This window comes from Galeopterus variegatus, unplaced genomic scaffold, assembly GCF_000696425.1.
Source record: "Galeopterus variegatus unplaced genomic scaffold, G_variegatus-3.0.2 Scaffold687, whole genome shotgun sequence".
Lineage (NCBI taxonomy): Eukaryota > Metazoa > Chordata > Mammalia > Dermoptera > Cynocephalidae > Galeopterus > Galeopterus variegatus.
In genome coordinates this window covers 672044-686207 of record NW_007726798.1, presented here as the reverse complement: position 1 = coordinate 686207, position 14164 = coordinate 672044, and the positions used below count along the sequence as shown (strand labels likewise).

The window sequence follows — 14164 nt, the reverse complement described above, 5'->3', positions numbered from 1 at the left end:
CTTCCACCAGATCTCACACATGACACCCAGACACTGTTAAACGTGCTGGGCAGTGTAGGCTGCAAAGGGTATGACTAAGGCAAGATTATTTATAGCTTGAGGGACCAAGAGCAGCCAGCTCATCTTAGTTGTGGTTCCAACTATAGTCCATTCTAAATTATTACAGCTTTTGGCTTAGGTGAAGACATTTAATGTAAGGCCATTTTACCACTTTATACCAATCAGGATTCTTCACAGGCTCCCAGTATGCAGTTGGATGCTATTCTCTGGTTAAATGTACTGTTCTGCTGTTATCACTGAAAGCATCATCACTGCACTTACCCTCACCACTCTGACAATTAAAGGATCAGGGAGGAAAACAGGGGTTTTGGGTGTTTTTTTTTTTTTATATACTGAAGGTAAACGTGATGACAAAGACCTGCCTGGGATAAATCTGATTTCATTTTCTAAAGCACCAGAAGCATGCTCACTGAACTCACACTTATGTACCTGGCTGAGACCTACATTCACACACACCACAAACCCTGGCTCCTGTGTGGCAGCAGGAAACAGCAGGGCAAGGACAACTTTAGGATTCAGGGAGAAGAGGCTGCAGGAGGCAGATGTATCTGGGGCCCTGGCTGATAGATCATCTCTAGTGCTGGAATGAGGATGTTGGAGCTGCGAGCCACAATTGCCACCCTCAAGTCTAGATTCTCTCTACCAGGTGGCAGGTATGAGATCATTCAAAGCTGTGACCTTGGATATTTCTGTAAAGCAGTGCACCATTTTTACCCCGGGCAGGTGCTTTCGGCTCTGTCTTTTCCTTGTTGGTTTGTCATGTTCTTTTGCCAAATCCCCTATTGCTCTGATGCCATCAAAATATGGATGCTGCAATAGCTGTTCACATGTCAGTCTTTCAGCAGGGTCCATGTGGAGGCAGCCCTAAAGGAAAAGAAAATTCCCTCTTCTTACTTCTTTAAAATTGTGTTAGCTTATTAATGTGCTTTTTTTCCTTCTTTGAAAGATTAAACTCTTCAGCTGAGAATAAAGGAAACAAAGTAGAAAAACACAGAAGTCATGATTTTAGTCCCTCCCACAGTCATTCCTAAGTGGGTACCGGTGTAATAAATAGTTTCTAGAGGTAGTAACAAAACATCATTTTCTCCACTTTGGTCTGTTTTTGAGGCTGTTGGTGCTTTGCCCTGCAGGAATAGGATATGATTTTGGAGTTCACCTTGGTGATCAACTGGGATAATCCATTTAGCCAGTTTGGTTCCTTGCACGTACTTTGTAAAAACTAGTGTTTTTATTTGAAAAAAAAAAATTTTTTTTTTAAAAGATGACCAGTAAGGGGATCTCAACCCTTGACTTGGTGTTGTCAGCACCACGCTCAGCCAGTGAGCAAACCGGCCATCCCTATATAGGAGCCGAACCCGTGGCCTTGGTGTTATCAGCACCGCACTCTACCGAGTGAGCCACGGGCCGGCCTTGAAAAATATTTATACATGGTACAAATAAAATTTATGCAGTATATAGCAAAGTCTCCGCAACTCTAGGTTCTTCTACTCTCCCTTCTAGAATCAGGTTTTTTTTTTCAGTGTATCTTTCCATAAATAATCTATGCATTACAAGTATATGTGAGTATGTATGTAAGAAGAGGCATAATATATATACCTTTATAGTACATCACTCTTAACTATTTTCTTTGCCATTAAGTAGGCCATGGGGCTCATACTTGGATAGATTAAATCCACAACTACATGCCCCAAGGAACTGTCTCGATTTTTTTTTTGTTATATCATAAATGCATCAGCAAATGTATTAAATAACTTTTGAAATGTGTGGGACACTGACTGTAACTTGCCAATATTTTAATTGGTACCACACTACGTTTTACATAAGAGCTATATTTATAAAAGTATATGTAAATCAAGTCTTAAAATCAAAACATACTTCTAATGTACTAGGGAGTTGTCTATTTAAAAGGATCCTTCAGCTTAGCATTTTTTGAAGAAAAGGAACCCTTTGTAAAAGAAACACCCTTGAAATTTCTATTAATTTTTCTTTTGTGTAAATTTACATTTCAAATATATGTTAGGTTCATTGAAAATGAGAAATAACGTTTCAGATGTTTTCATGGTAATAGACTGTGACCCATTTCAAAATAAAAGTATTTACACTTTTCAAAAGAGAATTTTAAAAAGGAACACTTTTCATTTCATGGATCAACATAAGCAATTTAGATTCCCCAATGATGACAAATGCTGTTCGCTTCCTGGTGTTGGAAGTCATGATTTTACCTTTAAGATCCCCAGGGCAGGATAAGAGATGTTTGGAAATTTTAATTCAAGTGGTTCCTGTTGAAAGAAAAGGAGTTTTTAATTTACAATTTGTATTCAAATTAAGGTTACCTCAAATTAAATTTCCTTGAGTAGATGCTTCTTCCTGGCACCCTCCTCGCCTCCTCCCCCTTTGCTCACTCCACCTCCCACCTAAAACTACCTCACAAAGCCTGTTTCACAAGCTCCTTCTCTCCCTACCTGTAAACTGCTTTTCCAAATTTACTTCCTAACCACTCCCTTCACTTCACGAAGAACCTGTGCAGGTAGCAAATTATAAGTAAATACTAATGGGGAAAAAAAACCCAAAACACTTGAAGAGCAATTGTTATTTCATTTTTTTCTGCCTCAATTTATATAACTTGCCTTTCCTCAGAATAATTTTTGGCATTTATATTGGCATTATAAAAAGGGGGCCCTAATTATTGCATCTATTGACATTTATATAAAGGGAGCTTTAAAATAGATTTTTTTCCCTCCTACCCAGGTGAACAGATGCTTCTCGGTTTTCTGGGGTAAACACTGTTGTCTCCTCCTACAAGAGCCTGCTGTTTCTCTGATCTGCCCACTGTTAAAAGTCTTGGGAATGGGAGCTGGCATTCATCAATATCCCTTGGCCATATAAGGCTATTTTGTTCCAGTCACATACTGGAGACAATCAGGAATAACACTATAAACGGAAGGAATGCTCAATGTCAGGCAGACAAACAGTGCAGTTAAAGAGATATACCTTTATTCTCTAACTGACAAAGGCTAATTGAGGAGGGAAGCTGAGAAAATAAGAGCCAGCCAAGCTGAGCAAAATGAATGACCACAGTGTGTGTTGTGTATACAGATGGCAGTGTGTGAGCTGGAGGCTGGAGTGACTGGCTAGCCTCATCTAGTGAAACCCAGTCCCAGTGCTGTGGTCAGGCTTCAGAGCACAGTGTTAGTTTGGACAGGGAACCAGCCCCTAACAACCCACCCTCGATTGTGCACATACTAATCACTGATAACAGTGAGAGAGAAGAGCATCAGTTTTGGAGCTCCCTACATTCAACAGGAGAAGAAAAAATGTTAAAGCAAGTTTGCATTAGCACTTTAGAGTACCCCCCACCCCCACCTCCAGCTTAAATATTTCTCTTTTTCTTTCTGTGTGTTGAATCTGGGCACTGCTGGGGATTGACTGGGATGAGGCTGGCTGGCTGGCTGTGATACGCTGGGGCCCATCCTGCCTGCTGAGCCAGTTTCCCAGCCCCAGAAGCAAGCAGGCCTCCCTCTATCAGGGTTACTGGCAGGAGAGGGACCGGGCACAGATGTTCAAGCAGCGCAGCCCCCACACTGTCTCTTCCTGTGCTTCTGTCAACAGGAAGTCTACTGCAGGACAACCTCTGGGAAACCATGGGAAGCTTTAAATATTTATGAAACCTGGCTGGTTTCTGAGGCATCACCGGTAGACAAGTGAATAGGAAATTGCTAAGGGATATTTAGTGGTGTACTGAGAATGTCCAGGTCACAATGGGAGTCAGATGGGTGGCCTCCCATATGCCAGGTGTCATTCCTGCCTCTCTGTCCCAGCACAACCCACTTTTCCTAATGCTCGTGCTGCAGGAGGGGGAGGCAATGGGGAAGTGGACTCCTTCCCTGTGGGACAAGCTGAGAGTCCGAGGGAAGACACAGAACGCGAGTGGTCAGGGACACACGGAACTCCCATCTGGAAACTGAGCAAGTGGAGAGTTAGTTTCAATTTGAAAGAACTGTACCTTCCTTAGACAGAGAAACTCTGGATTTCAGAAACCTTAGTTATGATCTGAAATGTTTTGGATTATAATCCAGGCTCACTAGAAGACATTCAAAAACATGAAAAACCATAAAGAATAGAAAAAAATCAACCCAGGGCCGACCCTGTGGCTCACTCGGGAGAGTGTGGCACTGGGAGCGCAGTGGCGCTGGAAGTGCCAAGGCTGCGGGTTTGGATCCTATATAAGGATGGCCGGTGTGCTCACTGGCTGAGTGCGGTGCGGGCGACCGCACGCCAAGGGTTGCGATCCCGTTACCGGTCACATAAAAAAAAAAAAAGAAAGAAAGAAAAAATCAACCCAAAATCCTACCACAAAGAGATACCCACTGTTGACATTTTGGTATATATCCTTGCTGCCATTTATTTCACAAATATAAAAAGCTTTGCATGATTTCCCAGAAATTGTCATATTATTTTGTTTATATATGTAAATATATGTATATTAGTATATTAAATATTTATTACAATTATGTCAAACTTCATATTGTTTTATAACCATTTTTTTTCATTTAACAATATGTTGTAGGTTTTTTTCAGAAAATTAGATGTAAACCTAATTATTTTATTTTTACTGGCTATGTGGTATTTCTATTGTACGGATGTACCATAACTCATGTAATTAATCCCCTACTGATGGAACCCTAAAGGAAATAATTTCTCTTAAATAATGCCACATCTTTGTTCCCTTGCCTAATGGTTTCATTGGAATAAATTGTTGGATGTGGGGTAAGGATATGAATATTTTTAATTTTTTAGTTTTTTTTAAATGAGTGTTTCCCACATCAGCCACAGAGGACAGGCACCAGAGTGAGGCTGGCCACGTAAGTTCATTATGGTTCTCCCACATGGTCTGGGGATTGAGAGCACAATAGAGTAGGGAATTTGGACAGTGCTGGAGAAAAACTATTAACTTCTCCCAGATGGGTCAGTGTCTAAAAGTTGATTTGCTCTGAGCCACCTAAGTTCAATTGCTGAAAATGATTAAGGACAGGCGTGGCTAGAGCAGGCAGCTCTGCATTCCTGCCCAACGACTGGCTAAACTCTGTTATCTAAATCAGCCTCTAAATCAGTGCTGAAGGCCAAGGTCTTGCCGGCCAATTTGCTCTAATTTTCTTTTTCACTCTTAGACTGACGATCCAGTGCAGGGTGAGCAATGGGGCTCAGGCGGGTGAGTAACTATCAAAACCTAGGTAGCCTGGCCTGCAGAGGTCTCTGCAAAATGGGTCACTTACCATATCTTCAGGGTCTGGAATTTTCACCCCACTGAAGTACTGATTCGTGCTAAATACTTGCTGATGCCTAGGAATGAGATCTCCTTTGGACAAGAAGAAAGAAGGAGGTAAGTAAGATTGATTGGCAAACACTGATCTATGGTTTCCCTCCATCAAAGCTGTGTTAGTGTCTACACCTATGAAACCTGCAGTTTTTTCTACCAATCAGAGGGAGAAGCATTCAGGCAATACATTCTGTATTGAGTCCTATGTGGACAACACACTGTTAGACACAGAGGAGGCAAGCAACAGAAATTGAAAGCTCCAAATTTCTTGCTCTCAAAGGCTTACAGTGTATTTTAGGAATCCAAACCAAACAACTCAGAAGCACACACACACAAGTAAAATAATATCTTTAAAAAAAAATAGCAAAAGTGCAACAACTACAAATCAAAATCATGTTAACTGAATCCTGATGAGTCGAGATGAAAGTGTACTGGCCTAGCACTGAGACCAGTGCCCAACATATAGCAAGCACTTAATAAGTATTTAAGGAAGGAAGGGCAGGAGGGAGGGGGAAAAAAGAACAAATCATGGAAGATTTTCTAGCTAGAAGGAATACGTTTCCAAATTGGAATCACCTTTTCTTGCTTCACCAATTAGTGATCAATTGGAAATCCCATTTCTTCTACTGCATAGATGTACTCAACAATGTGAAGCAATGAAACAATATTCCAGGGGATCATGTGAAGCTTATCCTGCTCACGTTTCAGCCAGAGGAGCTAACATTGCCCTCATGTAAAATTCTGGGAATATTACACTAGAAGAGGAATTTTGTTCGGAGAATATAAGGAGATATTCAGAAGGGCTTCCCTGGAACACACCCAGGCCCACTTTCCAGAGCAGAGTAGAAAACAAAAACTTCCCAACCAGGGGATCAAACAAGCTGCTATGGGATGGGCTAGAGTTCCTATACTGGGGTATTAAATTGTCTAATTTTACTGATTTGTTTTAGAACTTTACCTCTCACTCAAATCCAAAAATGGCTGCCTTGCCTCCTTTTGGACAGGCAGCCAAAATATACCCTCTAATGCCTTGCCCCACAGCTCAGTGAGCTTCATCATGAGCACAATTTCCTGTACCTTAATAACCTTCTTCCATCAGAGCTGGAGGGGTGACACTGGATGTCCTAAAATCACTGAAGGAAACATAGCCAAGGAAGGCTGTGTGCTCCTGGAAGGACTACAAGGTGCCTTACAGGTCACTCTACAAAATCAAGCTATCAGCAAGTACTGCCTACAATGCGCAGACACTGGCAGAGAATAAGTAGAAATATAAGACATGATCTCACCCTCAGGCAGCTTATAGCACCTTTGGGAAGAAAAGAGTACAAGGCAAGACAAGGTGAGAGCAGGTGCTACAAGAATTTGGAGAGGAGGAAAAGTTTGCTTTAAATCGGAATACTCAGGGGAGCAGTATCTAAACTACCTGACTTTTGAAGTGGGCAGTCACTGCTTATGGGTCTTTTTATCTGTCCCTTACCTTCCTTCCCTTTTCCCCTGCCCTTCCCCCTGCTCCATCAAGGGTAGAGAGAAAGGAAAGCCAGACAAGAAGAGTGACATTAGAAGAACCAGCCTTTCTCCCTGACATTTAGAAGACTGAGATTCTTCCTTTATAGACTCTGAATAATACACACTAGTCAGGTTGGCTTGAAATAAGGAGATCAAAATGAATTATCATATCATATCATATCATAATAAATGAAATAAACCACAAAAGCATTCTGTAAATTACTAAGCCTTTGTACAAATTTAAGTCCTTATGGAGGCCATAACATTATTTAGAGTTTAACTTGATCCAAACTATGCTCAAAAGAAAATATTTTGTCTTTTGGCCAAGCAGTTAAGTACTCAATAATTATTATTTTGTTGTTTGCTTTTTATTTTGTGGTGGGCAGCCGGTATGGGGATCTGAACCCTTGACTTTGTTGTTATAACACCGCACTCTAATCAACTGAGCTAACCAGCCAGCCCCTTTTAATTATTTATTATTTGTTTATTTATTTATTTTGGCAGCTTGCTGGTAAGGGGATCCAAACCCTTGACCTTGGTTTTATCAAAACCATGCTCTAACCAACTGAGCTAATTGGCCTGCACTTCAATAATTAATTATTTTTATTAAAACAAACATGGACACCTTGAACATAGTCATTTAAATGAGGCTTCAAAGCTTCTCCTTCCTAACTGTAAAGGGCATTAGATGAGACTAGGAACTTGGTTCTGCCCTGCACCAATGTGGGTCAAATTATCCAGTTTTCCAAAAGGGGGGACAAAACCACCACTTACCCAAAGTTTTCCTAATCAGATAGAGCTGATCCACATCTGATTTTCCCGGCCACAGAGGCAATCCTGACAGCAGCTCAGCAAAGACACAGCCAATTGCCCAGACATCTACTGGGGGGCCGTACTGCGTGTCTCCCACCAACAGTTCAGGGGAGCGGTACCACCTGGTAGCCACATAGTCTGTGTAGTAATCACTCGGTCCAGCTGGCCAAAGATGAAACATGGAAAACAGAGCAGTAGAAAGCTCGAATCAAAACTGAGAGGGGAAGACCTAAGAAATCAAGATTGTGCCCAATCTTGTCGCTTTTTTAAATCACTGGTTCTCAATGCTGTTTGCACTTTAAAATCACTTGGAATATAATATTTTTCAGATTAAGAATGCTTGGGCCACACCCCAGCCTAATTAAACCAGAATCCCTGGGGAGGGTCTGGGGGTATCAGTATAGATTTTAATGTTCCCCAGATGTTCTAATCTGCAACCAAGGTTGAAAACTATTCTAAAGTAGCATTTCTGGAAAGTATTATTTTTGCTTGTTTGTTTGTTTATTTTTGGTGGCTGGCCAGTATGGGGATCCAAACCCAAGACTGTGGTGTTATAAGGCTGTGCTCTAACCATTTAGATAGCCAGCCCAAAATTGGGAGAAGTGAGGAGGGTAACATTCTTTTTAATAACCAATTTACTGTGGTATAACTTATGTATAACATGCATATTTAAACCACTTTGTGTTTACACTTTTCGGTAATTACAGAATTACAACTTATAGCAAGCTTATGTCCTAAATATTCAAGAACTAGCTTTCTATATCTTTTAGATCCTGTATCATATCAAGAACTTTTCCATCTTTTACATTTAATGAAAGAAAACCAATACTCACTCAAGAGCCGAGCAAATCCAAAGTCACAAAGCTTAATTACTGAATGTTTTGTAATGAGGATATTTTCTGGCTTCACATCTCTATGAATGCACTAGATACAAAAATCAAAACCAAAATAGATTATTAAGGAGCAACTATAATATACGGGATAAATAAGACACATGAATATTTGGCAAATATTGGAGAAATCATTTGAATCTTTCATTGGCCTGTTGGTTAACAGCAAAATAGCAGCCTAAAATAAATCTAATACCATATCTATCATATCCCACATTCCTAAAAGGTCCAGAAAGACCAAGAAGTATGAAAGGAAAAATGAAAGTTGGATAGCAAGACTTAGCAAATAGAAATACAGGACACCCAGTTAAATCTGAATTTCAGATAAACAATAAATAATTTTTTAGTATAAGTACATCCTATGCAGTATTTGGGACACACATACTAAAAAGTTATGCTTGTGTATCTGAAATTCAAATTTAACTGGGAGTCCTGTATTTAACCTGACAACTCTAGGTGAAAGGGAGAATGTGAAAAGGCTCTGGGTGAGGCCTGCATCATGGTTGCAGGAGCTGCAAGTTGGTACATTAGCAGAATTCACATTAGAGTTTAGCTGAGAACAGAACACAGTCGGCCTGGTAAACAGGACAAGCCCTGGGCCTGCTGAGATAAGCTGGGGAAGAGAAGGGCGGGAACCACGAGCTTGCCAGGACATTCGTCCCGACGAGATAAACAAGAGCAGGCAACAACCCTCATCCTCTAGGGAGAGTCGCTAGATGTCAGCTATGTCCCACACACACCAAGTGCTCTCCTAGCAGCAGCCACCCCTTGAGATGTGGACCCTGCTCTATAATTTAGACTCAGATCACCTGTGGTTTTCAGACCACAGCCAACATTCTTCAACAGGGTGATGTTAGAAGAACGTTTGAGAATCTTCACATGCTTTTCTCATTAAATGACACTTCCCTTGGCAAAGAACAGAGTAAACAACCTAATTAATAATTACATTAAAAAAAAAATAGTTAGGTTAAAATATTGCCCAGACTTCCTAGTAATCTTCCCTTCTTCCAAGTGTTTTCTTTGGATTCCTCTGCAACCTGAGAGACCTTTTTGGCCAGCAGCCTGAAACCCTGGGGTTAATCTTAACTTTCTAGAATCTGGAGAGGACAGGGGTTCTTCTTGGGCCTTGCTAGTTCTCACTCCAAAGGACCTTCGTGGTGAGAGGTCAACATCAATGTTTCCCCATGGGTATTTATTATTCTGCAAAATTTGGGGAGAGGAAATTTTTAAGTTATTACAGTCTATCTGGTTCTCGTCAATTAATGGTTCTGAGATCTCTACTCTTTTACCACTGGCTTCACTTATTGCTATAAATGGGCACTCCCATGAATGTCATTATGACATATGGTCAGAAGTACTTGTAAGTGAGAATGCGCTTCCATTCTGTTCTGGGAATTCTTTCGAAGTTTCTGCACCCTCCCCCATCAGTACATGGAGCCAAACAGAGAGCTGGGGGCCCCCCAGGGAACTGTGGTATGTGTTATATTTGCCTTTAGTGTCTCAGATCTGCCCACCAGGGCCTTCACGTGGTCTCTCTCACTACCACATCCTAAAACCTGCTCTCAGGAAAGTGTTACCCATCACTCACAGTAACTAGCAATATAAAGTGTCCATGCTCCCTGGTGGATACAATGGTATATATGTTTTGACAGGGATTGTAGCCTTCAGCTAAGTGGAGGCTTAGTAGGGAGATGTACCAGCTACTCTCATATTTTCTCCTTTTGGGAATGCAGCTTCAGGAAAAAATCACTTGGAATAGCACAAGGAAGGGGATTTCGCCCTACCAGCTAAACTGACCCTGGCAGTCGGTGGGATGAAATATTGCAGTCAAATTGCACTCGCAGCAAAATGCAGCTCCAACATTGGAATCTGGTTCATGTGTGCAAGGAGTGGGCAGTGTTGAACTGGAGAGAGCAGCAGGCTTCCAAGCATCTGTGAAGTCATATCACCTGGGCAACAGTTCACTGTGCCTCCTGCCAGCCCAGCTATGGCTGCGAGTGTCAGAGGCTTTCACTAGGCTGCTGCGGTCAGACTCCACACCCATATCTCCCCAAAGCAGACACCAGCCCTTGTGCATCGGGCCTCTGACTCCACCTGCTGCAACTGGAATACTGCAACTAAATAGGCATGAGTCACCTGGCGTTCCCCCTCCCAATCTCAAAGCCTTTTGGGGGCACCAGACCAATACAGACTCCAAGTGAATGGGATTCTACGTCAAATACGAGTAGTTTCAAATCAGTATAAGTCATATATATGACTTGTTTCTTAAAGTCAATCATGTTTTATATAACCTAAGCAAGAAGGAATACTAGGTTGGCATTTTTAGCCTCTACATATCTCAACCAGGCTTAAGAAGATTTGGGTGAAAACTTATACACACAAAAATAGGCTGTACACTTTGTACAAGGCTCTACCTCAGCTTTAGGGCAGCCTTGAATTTTCAAGGGAGATCCATGCAACTTACATTGTGTTCATGGCAAAAATTTACAGCTTGCAATGTCTGCCAAGTTATTTTCTTCACGAGATGTTCTGGTACCCTAATAAAAATAAAGCAGCACAAACACATTCTTTAGTGTAGCCATGGAATTCAGCTCAAGAAAAGAAAAAGTAAACCAAGACAGTAGTGAGAAATCCTAGGTTACACATAGAGTCATTTAACTCATCATTCCACGAGCAATCATTCCATGAATCCAAAGTGTAAAAACATGTGAACGGCACAATCGTTGAATTCTAGGGACAGCAGATTAATTAAAATGTCAACATCTACTTCTACAAGGTGGAATTATGAGAACCCACAGAGATTTCAACAAGTACTTCGAAATCTGCAACACCACTGGGAAACTGCCTGGTAACTGGAGCTCTATTTCTATAAGGAACTTTTTATTGATGTAAAGTTAGTTAACATACAGCACAAAAGTTGCTGTTTATTTTTTTGAGTTGCCCCAGACTTGAAGCAGGATTCATCTTCTATGTGTGGGTATGAAGTTTCTCCAGACTCCAAAGGCAACATTTTTTTTAAAAAAATATTTGGTTTTTTAGGTAATGAAGATTTTACTGACTACAGGGAAGAGGTTTACATTGCACACCATGTGACAAAAGTTAATAACAATTAAAAACCCAGAGCAGCATCGTGGTTCCCCCCACACTGCTGCTGTCTGGGAGCCAGCTGCATGTCTGCCCTGTCCTCTATCACAGCAGCTAGGCTGCAGGCACTTCTTCCCTGACTCTCAGCTTATGAAACCAAGGCAACCAGTAGGTTTTGCAGGTCTTTTATGTGAATTGAAAAAAGGCATCACCTCTGGGAGCGTTTTTAAAAAAAAATATTAGGTGATGAGTGAAATGGAGTACAGAGAGAGTGCATTTATTTTCAGAGGCCCCCACCCACCAACTGGACTTACTGTTTTTATGAATCAGACATGAAACAATGTTGCTGTGGTCCTCGGCCAAAACTGATAAGTAAACCAGGGAAGAAACTCTGGAGTAGTTGTGTTAAGGTGACCACTTAAAGTCACTTCTAGCCTCTGGGAGAGGTTCTGAGGCCACTGTCGTCACAGACCAGTTATTCAGGAAATCCTTTCAAGCAAATCAGAGGATGTTTGAACAGAGAGTGGAAAAACATAGAGGAAATGAAGAGACCACTTCCAGGAAGAGCAGCTGGGACATTTCTGGACCAGGTCTGTGTCCCTGGGCTTGAACTAGCTGCTCTCCAAATTCTCTTCCTTGTTCTAGTAGCATATAGGCACAGATGCTACAAAAACTCACCTGTCGAGAGAGGGAAGGTCTAGAAAGATGCAACTAAGAATGGTACATTTGGGGGGAGGCTTTCCCCCAGCCTCTAATATTTGTCCAAAATATACGTATATATATATATATATATTTTTTTGATTAGACAATGAATTAAGTATTAATGTAAGGTTATCGGTGCCAGCAACTTTAGTCTCTAAAAATATTTCTCAAAAAATTATGCAAAAAGAGTTATTATAATTTAAAAGTAAATTATAATAGCAGAGTATTAATGCTCCTCTGATGCTGAGCACATTATTATGTAATTCTCAAATGTAAGTCTCTGTATAAACCAGTGTCATCTAGGGCTGGCTACTTCATTTCTTTGTCACTCAGTTTATCCTTCTCTGGAATGAGGGGGCCTCAGACTCTAAGATCCCTTTTAGCTGTATCACACTAAGATAATAGGAGCCAGATTTTCACTGTTGGAGGAGGTTACAAATATAGAAAGGAAGAAAAAAAGAATATGTTCAGTGGTGTTGGGTTGGAATTGGATGTGTGTGTGTGTGTGTGTGTGTGTGTGTGTGTGTGTGTGTGTGTGTGTGTGTGTGTGTGTGTGTGTGTGTGTGTGTGTGTGTGTGTAGAGGAGTGAACAAGTGTGCTGGACAGGGTACTATCTTATATAAGGTCCAGAAAGTTTCCCTGCTTAAGGAAACATCCGAAGTAGAGGGTAAGGTGGTGAGAAGTGGCCAGATTCGGGATATATTTATAGAGCCTCCAGGACTTTCTCAGGGATGGGATGTGAAAGATAGAAATCAAAGAATGACAACAAGGTTTTTGGCTTGAGTAACTGGTATGTGGTAGTGCCTTTTATTGAGGGACACACTGGGGGAGAAGTTGTGGCAGGGAGTGGAGGGTGGAAAACCTGAGATGCATATTGGACACCCAAGAGAAGAATCTGAATAGGCAGTTCTGAATTCAGAAAGACGTTCGGCTGGAAATACAAATTTGAGAAACATAAGCATATTGATGGTATTTAGAGCCTAGGACTGAATAATTCCATGCAAGGCGTGAATACACATAAAGAAGAGGAGTTCAGAAGTAAGTTCTGAGGCCCTTCATCATCTATATGTAGGAAAGAGGAGGGGATCCAGCCAGGGAGTCTGAGACTGAGCATCGAGTGAATGATGGTTACACTCGGGAGAATACAGTGTCCCAGGAGCCACCTGAAGAAAGTGTTTCAAAGGACTTCTGAGTTAAGATAATGAATTGAACAAGCCTGTCTAATTTCATTCTTTCCCCAAACCTGACTAGAACTACACTGAAGACATTTTTTTTTTTCCTTTTTGTCTTTTTTCGTGACCGGCAACGGATCGCAACCCTCAGTGTCGCCCCCGTACCGGACCGGGACCGGCCACGGGATCGCAACCCTCGGCGTTGCTCCCGCCCCTCGCTCAGCCAGTGAGCGGCCTGTCTGTATGTTGTATGCTATACGAAGTTATTACGCCCGTACCGGACCGGGACCGGCCACGGGATCGCAACCCTCGGCGTTGCTCCCGCCCCTCGCTCAGCCAGTGAGCGGCCTGTCTGTATGTGGGATCGGAACCCTCCGCGGCAGCGCCACTGCGCCACTGCTATAGTGCGCCACTGGGCCGGCCCAACTGAAGACATTTTTTAAAAGACAAAAATCCACAAGGTCAGAGAGAACAGAAGAGATAATAGCAACACATTTTGGGATCTGGAAAGCAGATGAATGAATGACAATTGACTTAACAGGTGCTAGAAGGCTGAAATCTAAGGAGAGGGTAAAGTGGAGAACCCACCAGTTTACGCCCAAGGAATCTTTGAAAGGCTG

At 41.7% G+C, this 14164-nt stretch overlaps 1 protein-coding gene across 1 annotated transcript in view; it reads right to left on the bottom strand.

Moving 5' to 3' along the window:
- The window catches only part of CDKL1 (cyclin-dependent kinase-like 1 (CDC2-related kinase)), a 59977-nt gene that overhangs the window by 2059 nt on the left and 43754 nt on the right, over positions 1–14164 (bottom strand). The window contains exons 5-10 of the mRNA XM_008571410.1: positions 11051–11123; positions 8530–8620; positions 7658–7858; positions 5334–5416; positions 2283–2339; positions 775–924 (exon numbers count right to left, since the gene is read on the bottom strand). Coding sequence (XP_008569632.1) covers positions 775–924; positions 2283–2339; positions 5334–5416; positions 7658–7858; positions 8530–8620; positions 11051–11123 — 655 coding nt within the window. The remainder of the gene's footprint in view (positions 1–774; positions 925–2282; positions 2340–5333; positions 5417–7657; positions 7859–8529; positions 8621–11050; positions 11124–14164) is intronic.